The following is a 20602-nucleotide window of genomic DNA, read 5'->3' as shown; positions in this document are numbered from 1 at the left end:
AAAAATAATAATCAAAATCAATGTCACACTTTGAGATATTTTTCGGGGAAAATGTTGCATATTTTGTGTTTGCCATATAAAAAACAAAGTAGTTTTTTTTCTAAAGAAGGGCCTGATAAGAACAAACAACAATAAACGTTATAATTGACAGATGGATCTGAAGTTGATCTCAAGACGATTGTGTTTAAAGTAAAGAGTAAAAAAAATATATATATATATTTTTTTTTAATGAGTAGGACCGTTTTGGATCCCCAATAATTTTTGTGCGATTTTTTTGTGTGTGTCATTGCTAATAAAATAATAACAAATTGAAATCAATGGTGTTATGTGTTGACATTTTTAAGGCTCCAAATATTTTATAATCTCAAATATTCCACTCTAAAATTCTACTGGGGGAAACGATTACATATTTTCTGTTTTTTCCCCATAACAAAACAGGGTTTTCTTTGACAAAAAGGGCATACAACTTAACTCTTTAAAACGTTATATTGACAGATAGACTTAATGTTGATCACGAGATTTAAACCTTGAATAACAATAATACAAAATAATGACACATTTTACATTTTTTTGGACCAAAATCTTTATCACATCATTTATTCAGAAAGTGTAAATAACAACAAATAAAAGTAGAGTACTATTATTATTACTATTATGTTGTTGTGGCTTGTGCAGCCCTTTGAGACACTCGTGATTGAGGGCTATATAAGTAAACATTGATGTAAACGTGAGTGTCGAAAAACCCCAACAACAACAGAATGTTCTTGTTCTATTTTTAAACAAAGATAACTATCTGAAGTTGTCTTTATTTTTAAGTTATCCTGCCGTGATTTTACCTGTCTGGCTCACTTGGGAGTAGATTTTTCTCCACGTGGTCCCTGATCTAAAATGAGTTTGCAAAACCTGTTCTAGACCAAATATCACTCCATATTCTCTACTGCTCGCTAATGTTGCATATCTGAGTTATTTTGCAGAAATATATGGAACAACTACAAAAGTACACTTCATTCATTAATAACTGTGTTACAAAAATAATGTTGGATATACAAACACTTTATTTATTGAATCAAAAATACTGAAATTCCACGACAGCTAAAATTGTACACAAAGCAAACTATAACCTGCTACCTAAGAATGTACAACAATTCTTCTCAACAAAAGAAGAGAAATATAATCTTAGAGAAAATGTAATTTAAAACATTTGTACGCACATACAACACTTAAGACATTCAGTATGTGGAATTAAACGATGGAATGGATTAAGCAAAGAAATCAAACAATGTACTAATATGATCCACTTCAAGAAACTCTTCAAACTTAAAGTGTTTACAAAGTACAAAAAAGAAGATAAACATTCGGAATTTATTTCATCCATTTTCTAGATAATCTTACTCAGCTCACCAAATTAAATACAACTTACTTCACTAATTATGATTTATTTTTTATTGTTATTACTTATGGAGTATATTGTGAATAAATTGAGAACAGGAAGTGATCGGTTTAGCTCGGTTGGTAGAGTGGCCGTGCCAGCAACTTGAGGGTTCCAGGTTCGATTCCCGCTTCCGCTATCCTAGTCACTGCTGTTGTGTCCTTGGGCAAGACACTTTACCCACCTGCTCCCAGTGCCACCCACACTGGTTTGAATGTAACTTAGATATTGGGTTTCACTATGTAAAGCGCTTTGAGTCACTAGACAAAAAGCGCTACATAAATATAATTCACTTCACTTCAGAAGTGTATAATGTAAAGGAAACTGGTAGGATTAAATCAACTCTGTTTCTTCCTGCTCCTTTTTTAAATTTAAAACTGGAAATGGTGATGCATTATGTTGAATGCTTGCATGTTCAATATAAACTTAAACAGATTACTATAAAATAAAATGGCATAATTATGATAGATAATTCCCAAATAAATCTTTGACTGAAAATGTTAAGGGTTCATCACGCGTTTTTGGGTCATTCCCCAAATTGCTGACATTATAAACGTGTAATTGGAGTGTACAATCAGTGCCATAATCACGCGTATAATGTAGTAGAACGCTTACGTCACAATATACCGCTTTTATTTTGAAAGGACCGGTTTGCCGGATGGCACCAATCTTCCGCTGGCAGCCCGCCGACCAATCAGCTCAAAGAGGGTGGAGCTTGTAGCCGACCGCAGCTATTTCTTCCGTTAAATCTTGTGACCACTTCGCGTCCGCTCGTCCTGTCCGGCATCACGGGAATCATCTTGTCATTTTGGACAAGTCCGACGTCCAGGGATACTAAGTCGATGCTTCGATGTCGATAGAAGGATATATGACGAACGGGCGAGCAAGGGAACAGCTTGTACAACCTTTAAACGCTATTTAACACTTCACAGCAGGACTATATCCTCCTTTTTTTTCCTCCGGACTTTGAAGTAGGCGCGACTCTGTGGTAATGTCGGGTCTTTTTTTACGAGAGGAAACTTCTTGAATGTTTTTTTCCGCTTTTTTTTTTCAAAGTAAGAATGTCCATTTCTTGCGGTAGCTCCATGTAAAGCGTCGCCTTTTTTCTCCCACGTCCAGCTTTTGGCTCAGGGGACTCCAGTAGTGTGCTGCTCGCATCGAACTTTGTTGTCAATGGAGCGTCACTTCAGTTTCATTTCCATCTGGCTCCAACTGGAACTTTGTGCCATGGCTGTTCTTCTCACCAAAGGTATGTATCACCCACTACACTTTTTAGTGGAGCTTCTACTCAAAAATGTCAAAATTACCTCAAAATGCGACACGCTAGCAACATTTTGATATTGGCGACTTGTCCAGGGTGTACACCGCCTTCCGCCCGATTGTAGCTGAGATAGACACCAGCGACCCCAAAGGGGAAGAAGCGGTAGAAAATGGATGGATAACCCCAATTTTCTTTCAAATTTAGGCTCGTATTGTCAATCCGATACTTTGTGCCTAACATGTCCGCTAAATTTATAAAGTATGTATTACTTAGTACATACTGCATATATGTGTACTTTTTTAGTAGAGCTTCTACTAAAAATGTCAAAATTAGCCCAAAATGAGACATGCTGACAAAATTGTGATATGCGATAATCTCGATTTTCGAGCAAAATTTAGGCTTGTATTGTCAATCCGAGACTTTGTGCCTAACATGTCTGCTAAATTTATAAAGTATGTATTACCTAGTACATATAGTAAATGTGTGCACTTTTTTAGTAGAGCTTCTACTAAAAACGTCAAAATTAGCCCGAAATACGACATGATAGCAAAATTTTGATATGCAATAACCCCGATTTTCAAGTAAAATTTAGGCTCGTATTGGCGATCCGATACTTTGTGCCTAACATGTCTGCTAAATGTATAAAGTATGTACATATAATACATATGTGTGTACTTTTTTAGTAGAGCTTCCACTACAAATGTCAAAATTAGCCCGAAATACGACATGCTAGCAAAATTGTGATATGCGATTATGCTGATTTTGAAGTAAAATTTAGGCTTGTATTGTCAATCCGACATTTTGTGCCTAACATGTCTGCTCAATTTATAAAGTATACATTACTTAGTACATAAAGTAAATGTGTGTACTTTTTAGTAGATCTTCTACTAAAAACGTCAAAATTAGCCCGAAATACGACATGATAGCAAAATTTTGATATGCAATAACCCCGATTTTCAAGTAGAATTTAGGCTCGTATTGGCGATCCGATACTTTGTGCCTAACATGTCTGCTAAATTTATAAAGTATGTATTACCCAGTACATATAAAAAATAACTAGTTTTTAGTAGAGCTTCTAATAAAAATGTCAAGATTAGCCTGAAATGAGACATGCTGACAAAAGTTTGATAAGCGATAACCTCGATTTTGGAGCAAAATTTAGGCTCATATTGTCAATCCGACATTTTGTGCCTAACATGTCTGCTAAATTTATAAAGTATGTATTACTTAGTACATATAGTAAATGTATGTACTTTTTTAGTAGAGCTTCTACTAAAAACGTCAAAATTAGCCCAAAATACGACATGATAGCAAAATTTTGATATGCAATAACCCCGATTTTCAAGTAAAATTTAGGCTCGTATTTGCGATCTGAGACTTTGTGCCTAACATGTCTGCTAAATGTATAAAGTATGTATTACCCAGTACATACAAAAAATAACTGTGTAGTTTTTAGTAGAGCTTCTAATAAAAATGTCAAGATTAGCCCGAAATGAGACATGTTGACAAAATTGGGATATGCGATAACCTCGATTTTGGAGCAAAATTTAGGCTCGTGTTGTCAATCCGACACTTTGTGCCTAACATGTCTGCTAAATTTATAATGTATGTATTACCTAGTACATATAGTAAATGTGTGTACTTTTTTAGTAGCGCTTCCACTACAAATGTCAAAATTAGCCCGAAATACGACATGCTAGCAAAATTGTGATATGCGATTATGCTGATTTTAAAGTAAAATTTAAGCTTGTATTGTCAATCCAACACTTTGTGCCTAACATGTCTGCTAATATGATAAATTATGTATTACTCAGTACATATATTCAATATGTGTGTAGTTTTTTTTACTAGATTCTACAAAAAAATGTCAGAATTAGCCTGAAATGAGGCATGTTGACAAAACTGATACACGATAATCTCGATTTTCGAGGAAAATTCAGGCTCGTATTGTCAATCCGACACTTTGTGCCTAACATGTCTGCTAAATTTATAAAGTTGCCTATTTAAAAAAAACATGTTTTGTAGCATAAATTATGCAAGAACAAGTTATGTATAAGTATATTGAGGTAATGGCGTGAATAACAATATAGTCTAGACAGGAAGACAGGACAAAATCCTTAAAGGGGAACATTATCACAATTTCAAAAGGGTTAAAAACAATAAAAATCAGTTCCCAGTGGCTTGTTGTATTTTTCGAAGTTTTTTTCAAAATTTTCCCGGTCTCGGAATATCCCTAAATAAAGCTTTAAAGTGCCTTATTTTCGCTCTCTGCGAAGACACTGGTCATTTCCCTGTGACGTCACACAGTGCTGCCAATGTAAACAAACAATGGGAATATCCACAGCAAGATATAGCGACATTAGCTCGGTTCAAACTCGGATCTCAGCGACTTAAGCGATTCAATAGAGTACGCATGTATTGAAACAGATGGTTGGAGTATGAAAATATTGAAGAAGAAACTGAAGCTATTGAGCGAATAGCTATTGACGCTATTCATAGCCATAGCATGGCCGAATAGCTGCGTTAGCATCGCCGGTAAAATGTGCGGACCAAAGGATCAGGACTTTCGCATCTTTTGACACTGGAGCAACTTAAATCCGTCGATTGGTAAGTGTTTGTTTCGCATTAAATGTGGGTGGAAGGAAACGTAATATAGTTGCAAATAGCACCTACAGGTTATCCATACATCTCTGTGCCATGTCTGCCTTAGCATCGCCGGTCAAATGTGGAGACACTCTGGCACATTCAATGGGGGTCTGGCGGCAGACACTTTGGCCTCTTCGGGCCAGTGGTGCAACTTGAATCCCTCCCTGTTAGTGTTGTTACACCCTCCGAAAACACACCAACGAGGCATGATGTCTCCAAGGTTCCAAAAAATAGTCAAAAAAACGGAAAATAACAGAGCTGAGACCCGGTGTTTGTAATGTAAAAATGAAAATGGTGGGTGTGTTACCTCGGCGACGTCACATTCTGACGTCATCGCCTCCAGCGCGATAAACTTAAAGGCGTTTAATTCGCCAAAATTCACCCATTTAGAGTTCGGAAATCGGTTAAAAAAAATAGATGGTCTTTTTTCTGCAACATCAAGGTATATATTGACGCTTACATAGGTCTGCTGATAATGTTCCCCTTTTTAAGGAGGGTAGAAATCATAACAAAAAGGAAATGAGTAAAATAAAATAAATGTAATATTAAGAACTACCATTGACCCAGGACACGTTGGGAAGACTATGTCTCCCGGCTGGCCTGGGAACGCCTCGGGATCCCCCAGGAAGAGCTAGACGAAGTGGCTGGGGAGAGGGAAGTCTGGGTTTCCCTGCTTAGGCTGTTGCCCCCGCAACCCGACCTCGGATAAGCGGAAGATGATGGATGGATGGATGGCATTGGCATAAAGACAATTCAAATTTCAGTGGCATGAACATGCTAAGGTGAAAATACTGTAAATAACACTCAACAATGCCTCGTTCATGTTAACGATATCTCAAATAACTCAAGTCTCAAAAGTATTTATATTTGGATTTGAGAATCGATATTACAGCAGAATTATCTGCACATCACAAGCCGTGAAATGGTTTCTCACAACCATCAAAAGGTGTTTTTTTTTTGGCTTAAAAGTTGCTTAATAGAGTCAACCGGTTTAATTCTGACGTCCATTACTGTCACTATCATTACACACAGCCTTGCTTAAGTCTGCTACCAGGTAACAGTCAAACATCTCCAAGTGGAACTCCAATTTTAAAGCTGCCATTCATGCAAAAAAAATAAATAAATAAATAAAAAGGCTTCCGTGCTCCGGTGGACCACCCCCTCCCTCCCCCCCTGCAGCCCACAAAGAGGCCCTCTGCTCTCTAATGAAATATTCTCCAAATGACCTGGCGGGCCCTGGCTGCTCCAACCTTCCCAGGCTAAACACTGATCTAATGAATGTGCTTCTGCACTCCAACATTTGTGGCACTGAGAGCCTTCTATTTAGTTTGCAGAAGTCGAAAACTACCTGTTTTGTTGTCGCTAGCAGCTGCTCACAACAAAGCATGTGAGGAGTGTTTGTGCCCTGACAGGAAACTAATGACTGGCTTTGTTCAAACTAATGATAAGGTGGCTGGGACCTCGCTTTTGCCCTCTTTTCCTCCACAGACACAAGCCAGGCTGGCTTGCGTGCAAACGGGGACAAGGAGCCCCCCCTCCCGCACCCCCACATCCATTCCCTTTATGACTTTCCATTTGGGTTGATAGAAATGTACTTTAATTATACACCACCTACTTCCTGTTTAGCAAGAGGGAAAAAAAATGTCACATTAAGCTGAATTCAAGCAGAAAATGTCATATTAGTCCAGGGGTAGGGAACCTATGGCTCGGGAGCCAGATGTGGCTCTTTTGATGACTGCATCTGGCTCTCAGATAAATCTGAGCAAACATTGCTTAACACGATAAGTAATGAATAATTCCACTTGTAATCACAGTGTTAAAAATAACGTTCAAAATATAAAACATTCTCATGCGTTTTTAATCCATCCATCCGTTTTCTACCGCACCTGTTCAAAAAGTTTCGTTAATGGTAAGAAGTTATTTATTTATTATTGGTTAGTGTGGGGCTTGCCCTCCTGGGGGTTCTTCAGACCAACTTGAGAGCCTGTTTCAGGGTTACAATATTGTTTTCTTTTTCAATAAATCTCTCAGTTGCTTTCCAGCAATTGTCTTTTTCTCTTTAATTCTCGCTCGCCCCAACCCCGTCTTTCCTCCTGGCTGCTGCTTATAACAGAGCGACAGGTGATTAGATAACAAGGCCCTGGTGGGTTGTCTACGCATCTGTCGCTGATTTCGAGGCCGATCCTGGCAACACCCCGCTTCGCTGCAGGCCCGCAGGCCACGCCCCCACTCCACAGTTAGCTTCAGAATAACAATGTTTTTACAAAGAATAAGAGACCTGTTGGTCTTACATAAAAATGCACGCGTTTAGTTGTGTTCCATCCATCCATCCATCCATTTTCTACCGATTATTCCCTTTTGGGGTCAGTGTTAATAAAAATATTATATGGCTCTTACAGAAATCCATCCATTTCCTACCGCTTATTCCCTTTTGGGGTCGCGGGGGGCGTTGGTACATTTTAAAATATTTGGCTTTCCTGGCTCTCTCAGCCAAAAAGGTTCCCGGCCCCTGTATTAGTCTATTTGGGTGGATTACTCCAGCTGAGAAAGGGACAAGCGGTAGGAAATGAATGGATATTCCTGCTCTGAGGGTAGATGTTGCTACTAGAGTGCAGGAAGTGCCCAGCAATTTGTCCGTATCATTTTCTATTATGATTAGATTTCTTAATGCAGTGATTTTCAACCACTGTGCCGCGAGAAATTATGCAACTTCACCTAATTGCTCCCAAAAATATTTTTTGCAAATAATCATAACACTGTGCCGTTGTCTAGTGTAGTGGTTCTCAAATGGGGTACGCGTACCCCTGGGGGTACTTGAAGGTATGCCAAGGGGTACGTGAGCTTTTTAAAAAAATATTCTATAAATAGCAACGATTCAAAAATCTTTTATAAATATATTTATTGAATAATACTTGAATGTAAGTTCATAAACTGTGAAAAGAAATGCAACAATGCAATATTCAGTGTGGACAACTAGATTTTTTTGTGGACATGTTCCATAAATACTGATGTTACAGATTTCTTTTTTTGTGAAGAAATGTTTAGAATGAAGTTGATGATTCCAGATGGATCTCTATTACAATCCCCAAAGAGGGCCCTTCATAACCCCGAACGTACATTGAAAATACACACAACCCTAACTTAAAATGCCGTACATTTGAGGCATTTAAGAAACTCCACCCGGACAGCCCCGCAAAAGAGGACATGTCCAATGAAAAGAGGACGTCTGGTCACGCTGCTAGCATGCTGTCTGTTGTGCCTCGGTGTGTAATGTTTACACAACATGCGGCACGCTACTTAATATGTCCGTGTGGAAACTCGTTCGGTTGGAGGGTCTTCCAGCTGTGTCTTTTACATGTTGTCCTAGCCCGGTCGCTGCTAGCATGTGTACTCGTTCGGTACACCTAAGAACCGAACCGAAACCCCCGTACTGAAACGGTTCAATACAAATACACGTACCGTTACACCCCTAATATTTATTGAATAATACTTCAACAAAATATGAATGTAAGTTCATAAACCGTGAAAAGAAATGCAACAATGCAATATTCAGTGTTGACAGGTAGATTTTTTAAATATTGATGTTAAAGATTTCATTTTTTGCAAAGAAATGTTTAGAATAAAGTTGATGAATCCAGATGGATCTCTATTACAATCCCCAAAGAGGGCACTTTAAGTTGATGATTACTTCTATGTGTGGAAATCTTTATTTATAATTGAATCACTTGTTTATTTTTCAACAACTTTTTAGTTATTTTTATACCTTTTTTTCCAAATAGTTCAAGAAAGACCACTACAAATGAGCAATATTTTGCCCTGTTACACAATTTAATAAATCAAACTGATGACATAGTGCTGTATTTTACTGCATTATCTCTTATAACTACAGTCTATTATACAGCATTACTCACACATTTAAATAATGCTGTAAAATAGACTGTATTTATAGTATTCACATGTAGAAAATACTCAAGTGTTTATTGTGAGCGAACTGGGGTGCCGAATTTCGCCCAGGGATCAAAGTACTTTCTATTCTATTTTATTACTCTGCTACATGTACTTAAGTACCTTTTTAGACAAAATATACTACAGAGTAGTTTTAATGCAACATAGTTTTTACTTTTACTTGAGTATTTTTGAGAAAAAGAAATGCTTCCTTTAGTCCGTTATATTTAGTTTCATTCCGATCGTTACGTTTATTTACATCACAATCATCGATTAGGCTTTGCAAAGACCTGTTCTTATATCATTCTTCCGGCAGGCGCGGTCACATGACTCTGTTTAGCCAATCCAACGTAAGCAGTAGTGACCTTTGACTCTATTCGACCAATCAAACAAGCACAAAGCACAGCTGTAAGAAGCTGAAAGAGGTCAGTATTTTTAAAATGCGTGATAAAATAGAAACCTAATTGTTTAATAAGTATCAGAATGTTCCTAAAGAAGACACTTTAATGAAGCCAGCACATCCCGGCCGGCTGTTTTGAGACAAAGCGATCTTTTTGTACGTCTGTGATGATCCACATAACCACAAGTGTCAGTGAAACACATGTAAAATATTACCAACAACATCCAAAAGCAGTGGAAAGTGGTACTTTTCTGTTCGATCCATAGCTTTAAAGTTACTAGTGCTAGCTTATTAGCATGTAGCATATTTAGCTTCTGGTGTATTCACATCCAACATAGCTAAACAAGCTGAAATGACCACAATCGCCCCCTAGTGTACAAGAGACACACTGCGTTGTTCATGTGTAGCTGTGATAATAGAAGAAACCGAATTATTTGACAAATCAGACTAATTTACTACATAGAAATGTACTGACTGTAAAAAGTCACATGACTTGGACAAGTTGGTGTTACCATTTACTGGTCAGTTATACAGAATATGTACTGCATTGTGCAATCTACTAATAAAAGTTTCAATTAATCAAAAAACGTCAGACAAGGCAGCAAACAAATCAATGATTACTTTTAAACAAGTACAAATAAGAATGATATCATGTGCTGTCTGTATGTCACTAGAAAGTAGAGGTGGGGGAAATAATAGATTTTTAGAGAGTCGACTAGTAAACATCAATACTTTATATAACAGTGGTTCTTAACCTGGGTTCGGTCCAACCCTAGACACAGTCAAGACACACCCGACTCATCCATACTTGCCAACCTTGAGACCTCCGAATTCGGGAGATGGGGGGAGTGGGGGTTGAGGTGGAGGTGGGCGGGGTTTGGTGGTAGCGGGAGTGTATATTGTAGATTCCGGACGAGTTAGTACAGCAAGGGATTCTGGGTATTTGTTACGTTATGTTACGGTGCGGATGTTCTCCCCAAATGTGTTTGTCATTCTTGTTTGGTGTGGGTTCACAGTGTGGTGCGTATTTGTTACAGTGTTAAAGGGGAACATTATCAGCAGACCTATGTAAGCGTCAATATATACCTTGATGGTGCAGAAAAAAGACCATCTATTTTTTTAACCGATTTCCGCACTCTAAATGGGTGAATTTTGGCGAATTAAACGCCTTTCTGTTTATCGCGCTGGAGGCGATGACGTCCGAATGTGACGTCGCCGAGGTAACACACCCGCCATTTTCATTTAACACATTACAAACACCGGGTCTCAGCTCTGTTATTTTCCGTTTTTTTTGACTATTTTTTGGAACCTTGGAGACATCATGCCTCGACGGTGTGTTGTCGGAGGGTGTAACAACACTAACAGGGAGGGATTCAAGTTGCACCACTGGCAAGAAATCTGCCGCCAGACCCCCATTGAATGTGCCAGAGTGTCTTCACATTTGACCGGCGGTGCTAAAGCAGACATGGCACAGAGATGTATGGATAACCTGTAGATGCTATTTGCAACTATATTACGTTTCCTTCCACCCACATTTAATGCGAAACAAACACTTACCAATCGACGGATTTAAGTTGCTCCAGTGTCAAAAAATGCGAAAGTCCTGATCGTTTGGTCCGCACATTTTACCGGCGATCCTAACGTATCTATTCGGCCATGCTATGGCTATGAATAGCGTCAATAGCTATTCGCTCAATAGCTTCAGTTTCTTCTTCAATATTTTCATACTCCAACCATCTGTTTCAATACATGCGTAATCTGTTGAATCGCTTAAGTCGCTGAAATCCGAGTTTGAATCCGAGCTAATGTCGCTATATCTTGCTGTGGTATTCCCATTGTTTGTTTACATTGGCAGCACTGTGTGACGTCACAGGGAAATGGCCAGTGTCTTCGCAGAGAGTCGAAAATAAGGCACTTTAAAGCTTTATTTAGGGATATTCCGAGACCGGTAAAATTTTGGAAAGAAATTCAAAAAATACAACAAGCCACTGGGAACTGATTTTTATTATTTTTAACCCTTTTGAAATTGTGATAATGTTCCCCTTTAAAGTTGTTTATACGGCCACCCTCAGTGTGACCTGTATGGCCGTTGACCAAGTATGCCTTGTATTCACTTATGTGTGTGTAAAAGCCACATAAATGATGTGAATGCGCCGACACGACGTTTGCATGGAGGGAAATCGGACGTGACGTCAGGTTGTAGAGGACACTAAAGGAGAATGGTTGCCCCGGGAGATTTTCGGGAGGGGCACTGGAATTCTGGATTTTCCCGGAAAAATCGGGAGGGTTGGCAAGTATTGACTCATCGTGTAAACAAAAACTTCTCCATATCGGTGTATTGTGGATTCGGCAACAGCAGAAGTTACACTGATTTGCAGGTGTGTAATTTGTTGTGAGTTCATGCACGGTTCATTTTGTACACCAGTTTGTCTTGAATTTGGGAAAAAAAAATTTAAAAAATTTTCACAAAAGAAGGGTTTGGTGAATGCGCGTATGAAACTGCTGGGGTTTGGAACCTCCAACAAGGTTAAGAACCACTGCTTTATAATCTATGTATTTATTGTAAAACGTGTCTGTCCTTTATTTTAGGACACTTTTGGTCCAGTTTGCACACATTTTCATTATATGAATAAATGTCATGGTAATTAATTACATCGTTTGTTATTCCAAATGAATAGGGTTTTTTTTCTAAGTTGCAAGTGATAAACCGCTTATTTAGTGAAACAAAAATAAATGTAAAACCTCATTTATATATAGTACAGGTCAAAAGTTTTGGACACACCTTCTCATTCAATGCGTTTTTCTTTATTTTCATGACTGTTTACATTAAAAACTGAATGAACACATAAGAAAAAAAAAAAAGGTGAAATAACCGAATACATGTTTTATATTCTAGTTTCTTCAAAATAGCCACCCTTGGCTCTGATTACTGCTTTGCACACTCTTGGCATTCTCTCCATGAGCTTTGAGCTCACCTGTGAAGTGAAAACCATTTTAGGTGACTACCTTTTGAAGCTCATCAAGAGTGTGCAAATAAAGTAATCAAAGGTGGCTATTTTGAAGAAACTGGAATATTAAACATGTTTTCAGTTATTTCACCTTTCACCTATGTGTTCATTCATAGTTTTGATGTGACAATCTACAATGTGGATAGTCAAGAAAATGTAGAAAACACAGTGGCCTGTACTGCACATAAATTGATATGTAATAATGTAAAATACGTATGTAATAATATATGTAATAATTGATAAATACAATACATAAGATGCACCTGTAATGGAAATGTTGTCAGGAACTAGAAAAAACACGTTGCAGTAAACACACACAACTACAGTTGTAGTCCAAGAACCATAAACAAAATAACTACTAAATAAAATCTGAAGTTACTCAATACTTGAGTAGTTTTTCCAGAGAATACCTACTCAAGTAATTATTTGGATAACTAGTGAAGTAAGGGTACTCAATTGTTGGGTACTCTGGTTATTACTTAACCTCTTAAGGCCCAAGCTGTTTGTTTACATCATTTTATTACTTATTTGGGCTCATGGGACCCTAATTAGAATAAAAACTAAGAATAATCTTTTGATATAATGTACTCAGTCCATAAGTACACAAATGTGTACTTCATGTTTAGTGACCTGCTTATTTTTACACTTTCCCCCCCAAATTCCATTGTATGTTATACTCTTCTGACACCACCAGATGGCAGTATAAGTGTCCACATAAGTGGCCGTAAGACCCCAATTCAGTAGTGCACACAATTTGGGAAATAAGAGCTAAAAGGTGCTGTCCACGCATGTGGCCACTAAGCCTTTAGAGGTTTAATAAGGACAAACTGAACAAAAGAGATGCACATTGCACGTGTCTTCGGCGCCGCGCTAACCATCAGATGTCCCCCGCAGGAGAAATCCGGTGCTACTGCGACGAGGCGCACTGCGTGGCCACGGGCTACATGTGCAAGTCGGAGTTGAACGCCTGCTTCACCAAGACCCTGGACCCCTTCGGCGCCAACTCCCCCCTGACCCACGGCTGCCTGGACCCCAGCGACGTCTGCGGCGGCCAGAGGGGGGCGGGCCTGCTGGAGTGTTGCCACGACGACATGTGCAACTACCGAGGCCGGCACGACCTGGTGCATACCAAGGACTCGGCAGGTGAGGCTCACCCTTTGTTGCTTCCTCACCTTTCCTGGGGGACGATTTCTCAGGGGCGGATTCTAGATTCTAGTTCGGGCTGGGCGATATATGGAATATACTCGATATATGGCGGGTTTGTCTCTGTGCGATATAGAAAATGACTATATGGTGATAATGGAGTAGTTGCTTTTAGCTGCGGGCATTAGACTACAGCGGGGGTCGGGAACCTCTATGGCCGAGAGAGCCATGAAAGCCAAATATTTTAGAATGTATTTCCGTGAGAGCTATATAATATTTTTAACACTAAATACCACTGTCAGGTTCAAACACTGATGACATCTATTAAACAGACAAGAAGCAAGGAATTAAACAGAGACAGGATTCAATTTAGCTCAATGAGGAGAAACCCGTAGACCTGCACCCTCGTGCAGTGTCGTCCTACGCTCTGACAAGAGAATTCTAGGCCTCCTCTTTTATTTGGACTTTCCTGATTGCAACTAAATGCGTGCATTTTTAAGTAACACCCACATTTTTAGAGTATAATAAATCCTTATTCTTTTTAACAACATTGTTATTACAAAGCTAACCTATATTGAATAAAATACTTTTGACCATTAATGCGACTTCTTGAACAGGTGCGGTAGAAACATGAGAATGTTTTATATTTTGAACGTTATTTTTAACACTGTGATTACCAGCGGAATTATTAATTATTTATCGTTTTAAGCAAGGTCAGCTAAAATATATCTGTGAGCCAGATACAGTCATCAAAAGAGCCACATCTGGCTCGAGAGCCATAAATTCTCTACCTCTTCACTACAGGCTCTTCTCAGCCTTTCTTGTCTCTCCTCACAGAGACATAAAACAAGCATGGGTAAAGTTAACACTGATGCTAGCGGAGCGGTGCGAGTGGTAATACGAGAGAAAGAAGGTGCCAATCTGGTAACAAATGAAGGAAGAATTAATTCCCCCAAACAAACAGCAGGGGGTCCATCGTCTGGCGGTGGTTTGGCTTCAAGCGGGAAGATGTTGAACAGACAACCGTAAAATGTCAAGTATGCGGCAAAAGCGTTGCTACAAAAAGTAGCATTACTGCTAATTTGTAGCATCTAGAGCAGGGGTCACCGCTGGCCTGTTCTAAAAATAGCTCAAATAGCAGCACTTACCAGTGAGCTGCCTCTATTTTTTTTATTTACTAGCAAGCTGGTCTTGCTATACTCGACATTTTCATTCAAAGAGAGACAAAACTCAAATAGAATTAGAAAATCCAAGAAAATATTTTAAAGACTTGGTTTGACTTGTTTAAAAAAATGCATTTATTTTTTTACTCTGCTTCTTATAACTTTCAGAAAGACAATTTTAGAGAAAAAATACAACCTTAAAAATGACTTTGGGATTTTTAAACACTTATACCTTTTAAATTCCTTCCTCTTCTTTTCTGACAATTTAAATCAATGCCCAAGTAAATGTTATGCGGCAAAAGCGTTGCTACAAAAAGTAGCATTACTGCTAATTTGTAGCATCTAGAGCAGGGGTCACCGCTGGCCTGTTCTAAAAATAGCTCAAATAGCAGCACTTACCAGTGAGCTGCCTCTATTTTTTTTATTGTATTTATTTACTAGCAAGCTGGTCTCGCTATACTCGACATTTTCATTTAAAGAGAGACAAAACTCAAATAGAATTTGAAAATCCAAGAAAATATTTTAAAGACTTGGTTTAAAAAAATGCATTTATTTTTTTACTCTGCTTCTTATAACTTTCAGAACGACAATATTAGAGAAAAAATACAAACTTAAAAAATGATTTTAGGATTTTTAAACACATATACCTTTTTACCTTTTAAATTCCTTCCTCTTCTTTCCTGACAATTTAAATCAATGTCCAAGTAAATGTGTTGTTTTTATTGTAAAGAATAATAAATACATTTTAATTTAATTCTTCATTTTAGCTTCTGTTTTTTCGACGAAGAATATTTGTGAAATATTTCTTCAAACTTATGATTAAAATTCCAAAAAGTTATTTGTCTTTGTTAGAAATATAGCTTGGTCCAATTTGTTCTATACTCTAACAAAGTGCAGATTGGATTTGAATTTATTTAAAACATGTCATCAAAATTCTAAAATTAATCTTAATCAGGAAAAATTACTAATGATGTTCCATAAATTCTTTTAAAACATTTTTCAAAAAGATTCAAATTAGCTAGCTTTTGTCTTCTTTTTTTCGGTAGGATTTTGAATTTTAAAGAGTCAAAATTGAAGATAAACTATGTTTCAAAATTTAATTTGAAACTCCGCATGTCAACATCTCTGGCCGGTCCCACACCAACAAAATGCCCAAGCAACTATTTCCACATCAACACTGTATGAAAAAAAAAGTCAACAACAGAAGGAAATAACGTAGTGAAGGACATACACTATTTGATTTCTTATTATGCAGCTCATTTGTATTTGACACTTATTGAAATATCTTGTGTGACATCATGCACAAAAGTGCACTTTATTTGTTTTCAATTATTATAGTGGCATTCTGTACAAAAAGTGCACTTTAATTTAGTGTTGTTTTGATAAGTCATCTTAGTGAAATCATGCACAAAAGTGCACTAATAGCTTGTTTTAAAATGTCTCTGACAATTTTGCACTTTCTGTTTTGGAAATGACATGAATGTTTGTGCCAATAACTTTCATAAATACACTTTTAGTTGTGATTTCCCTCTCTGCATGAAAGTTTAAAAGTAGCATATATTAATGCAGTATGTAGAAGAATGTTTTAATGTAGACACATAGAATTATCATACTGCTGTCATTATATGTGTCGAGTGTTCATTCAAGGCTAAGGCAAAATATCCAGATATATATCCTGTATCATGATTTGGCCTCAAAATATGGAGATATTAATAAAAGGCCATATGGCCCAGCCTTAGGTACACTGCAACACGTTTAGGTCCACGCTCTCTGACTGACGTTGACAATTGGCAGCTGTCAGTGTCAGCCGATTTTCTCGAAAAAGTACAGGAAGTGATCACCATACCAAGACTTATCCCTTCTGATGCTCCATTTATTTATCGTGGATAATTGTGTTTTTTACCTTTTTAAATTCCGTCCTCACGATTCAAATACGATTGGGTTAAAAATCGCTTATTGATGCATTTTTAAATTATGTATAAAAATGCAGTTTTACATTTATCACTTGCAACTTTTAAAAACAGTGCATTTGTAATAAGTAACAGTCAGATTAATTCCCATTACATTTAGACTTATTTTCGAACTGTCTTCAGTATATTATTTACAATAAATAAATAGATTATTGACGTTTATTATTGACTAATCCATTTTTTTCAATCCTCCCATGTCCGATTAGGGATGCAAGTAAAAATCGATTATTTCCCCGAACTCTAATCTCCATAAACAGTGATGTAAGTCATTAATAATCACTTCCATTACAGCAAATCAACTACATTTTTTAGTTTCTTAACTGTTAACCGGTTCATAATTAGGTTGATCCAAGAACTAACAATACTGCTATCTAGGGCGATATGGCCGTTTATTAATATCTCAATATTTTTAGGCCATGTCACGATACAACATATATATATCTCCATATTTTGCCTTAGACTTGATGCATATTTTGTGGGTGTGGCACCGGCTGAGATGTTGACATGCGGAGTTTCAAGCACCCTCCATTCTTTAGCGGGTGACTTTTTAAAATGATGCTACAAATGAGCAGTAATGCTACTTTTTGTAGCACCGCTTCTGCCGCATACTTGACATATTACGGTTGTCTGTTCGACATCTTCCCGCTTGAAGCCAAATGATGCTACGAATGAGCAGTAATGCTACTTTTTGTAGCACCGCTTCTGCCGCATACTTGACATATTACGGTTGTCTGTTCGACATCTTCCCGCTTGAAGCCAAATGATGCTACAAATGAGCAGTAATGCTACTTTTTGTAGCACCGCTTCTGCCGCATACTTGACATATTACGGTTGTCTGTTCGACATCCTCCCGCTTGAAGGCAAATGATGCTACAAATGAGCAGTAATGCTACTTTTTATAGCACCGCTTCTGCCACATACTTGACATATTACGGTTGTCTGTTCGACATCTTCCCGCTTGAAGCCAAATGATGCTACAAATGAGCAGTAATGCTACTTTTTGTAGCACCGCTTCTGCCGCATACTTGACATATTACGGTTGTCTGTTCGACATCTTCCCGCTTGAAGCCAAATGATGCTACGAATGAGCAGTAATGCTACTTTTTGTAGCACCGCTTCTGCCGCATACTTGACATATTACGGTTGTCTGTTCGACATCTTCCCGCTTGAAGCCAAATGATGCTACAAATGAGCAGTAATGCTACTTTTTATAGCACCGCTTCTGCCCCATACTTGACATAATACGGTTGTCTGTTCGACATCTTCCCGCTTGAAGCCAAATGATGCTACGAATGAGCAGTAATGCTACTTTTTGTAGCACCGCTTCTGCCGCATACTTGACATATTACGGTCGTCTGCTCGACATCTTCCCGCTTGAAGCCAAATGATGCTACGAATGAGCAGTAATGCTACTTTTTGTAGCACCGCTTCTGCCGCATACTTGACATATTACGGTTGTCTGTTCGACATCTTCCCGCTTGAAGCCAAATGATGCTACAAATGAGCAGTAATGCTACTTTTTGTAGCACCGCTTCTGCCGCATGCTTGACATATTACGGTTGTCTGTTCGACATCTTCCCGCTTGAAGCCAAATGATGCTACAAATGAGCAGTAATGCTACTTTTTATAGCACCACTTCTGCCCCATACTTGACATAATACGGTTGTCTGTTCGACATCTTCCCGCTTGAAGCCAAACCACCGTCACACCATGGACCCCCCTGCCGTTTTTCTTAGGAATTAATTCCTTCTTTCTCTCGTATTACCATTCGCACCGCTCCTCTAGCATCACTGCTAACTTTACCCATGCCGCTACCTCTCTGCTCGGCGAGGGCGTATAACGTTCCACGTGCGACAGTATGTGAAGTATACAAGAAGGTGCGATTGTTTTATGTCTCTGTGAGAAGGAGAGACAAGAAAGAGTGAGAAACGCCTGCTAAAAGGAACTGCGTGAGAAGGTATACTCCAATATCACGATATAATCAATTTCTATATCGCACAGAGACAAACTCGCGACATATCGAGTATATTCCACATATCGCCCGGCCCTACTGCTATCTGTATTATTTCTTGCAGCCGACCAACGTGATTCTGACACTCAGTTCAGCTGCTACTGCTACACATTAAAATTGAGTAGTGACAAATAAGGAAGCAACACCACACAAAAGTTTGTAACACAACACTATTTCCTCCTCAAAGTCAGTTTGAAGTGAACGCACTTTTCTCGTCATGACAAGCGTTTTATCAACCGTCCCTCTCGCGATCCATTAAAGCTAAAATTACTGAAACAGACTTTTGCACTGAACAGAAAGTGTGACTGGACAGTAGGTCCGAAGCTAACAAGACATTTTCCCCCTGAAGTGACCCCTGCGAGTTTTTCCTTGCCCTTATGTGGGCTTTGAGTCTTTGAGACACTTGTGATTTAGGGCTATATAAATAAACATTGATCAATTGAGTCTCAAATTGTTTGTTGACATTTGCGGTAGAAGTGGTTTGTCAACAAATATGAGACCCAAGTTCAAGTGTTTCAATCCGATTGCCCGTCTCTGTGTCCAGACCATAGCCGCTACCAGCCGGAGAGCACCAACAAGAACCCGGTGACCCGGGTCCAGGAGCTGGCCTCGGCCAAGGAGGTGTGGTTCCGGGCGGCGGTGATCGCCGTGCCGATCGCGGGCGGCCTGATCCTGGTCCTGCTCATCATGCTGGCCCTGAGGATGCTGCGCAGCGAGAACCAGCGCCTGCAGGACCAGAGGCAGCAGATGCTGTCCCGGCTCCACTACAGCTTCCACGGACACCACACCAAGAAGGGCCACCTGGCCAAGTTGGACCTGGAGTGCATGGTGCCCGTCTCGGGCCACGAAAACTGCTGCCTGACCTGCGACAAGATGCGGCAGGCGGACCCGAGCGGGGACAAGATCCTGTCCCTGGTCCACTGGGGGATGTACAGCGGACACGGCAAGCTGGAGTTCGTATGACTTCATTCCCGCTTTTCTTTTTCATGCCAGACTGATCTCACGCCGTGTGGTTTTTGCCAGAGGAGCACTTTACTTGAAAAATGAAAAGGCCGAAGGACAGCAAGGAGCCGCGTCCAAAGCCTGAGAACTCCTGGAGGTCCTGGACTTGCTGAAGGATTCCACTTTGATTCCAATTTTGCACATTTGTAAGAATAAAGAAGCGTTGTTGCTTGAAACGACAATTTTACACTGAGCAGGGTACAACAAGGACTTATTGTACATGAAATATATATATATATATGTTTAAATATATATATATAGTCTGTTTATTTCTGGTTTTAGTCCAATGTTCAACTTCTCAAAAGATGAGAGCGTGAAAGACTTATTAAAAGTGACTTTTTATTTATTTGATTTTTGGAGCTTTTTTGTCTGCTATGCCTTTAAAATGACTTCCCAGAAAACAACAATAATAATAAATAAAGCTGCAAGCAGCGACGGACGGGACTGCTTTGGCTGCTGCCCCCGCGACCCAAGCCCGGATTAGCGTTAGAAGATGGACGGATAGTAGCTACTATTAGCAAACAGATAGACTTACCAAGTCGGCGTAATATCTTAACATCGACACACTCTCTCCTCGCAACTCGGCCCTGATTGTCGGCACCTATAAGTTTACAATTAGTTGTA

At 38.9% G+C, this 20602-nt stretch overlaps 1 protein-coding gene across 1 annotated transcript; it reads left to right on the top strand.

The window, feature by feature from the left end:
• The first annotated feature begins 2168 nt into the window (after nt 1–2168).
• bambia (BMP and activin membrane-bound inhibitor (Xenopus laevis) homolog a) lies at nt 2169–20329 on the top strand. The gene is made up of 3 exons (XM_061922345.1): nt 2169–2678; nt 13584–13832; nt 19521–20329. The coding sequence occupies exons 1-3, from the start codon at nt 2603–2605 to the stop codon at nt 19937–19939; spliced, it is 744 nt and encodes a 247-aa protein (XP_061778329.1). The 5' UTR covers nt 2169–2602; the 3' UTR covers nt 19940–20329.
• Nucleotides 20330–20602: the final 273 nt, after the last annotated feature.

Source organism: Nerophis ophidion, linkage group LG15, assembly GCF_033978795.1.
Source record: "Nerophis ophidion isolate RoL-2023_Sa linkage group LG15, RoL_Noph_v1.0, whole genome shotgun sequence".
NCBI classification, from domain to species: Eukaryota; Metazoa; Chordata; class Actinopteri; order Syngnathiformes; family Syngnathidae; genus Nerophis; species Nerophis ophidion.
The sequence above is the reverse complement of the archived record's forward strand: the minus strand, read 5'-3'. Positions and strand labels throughout refer to the sequence as shown.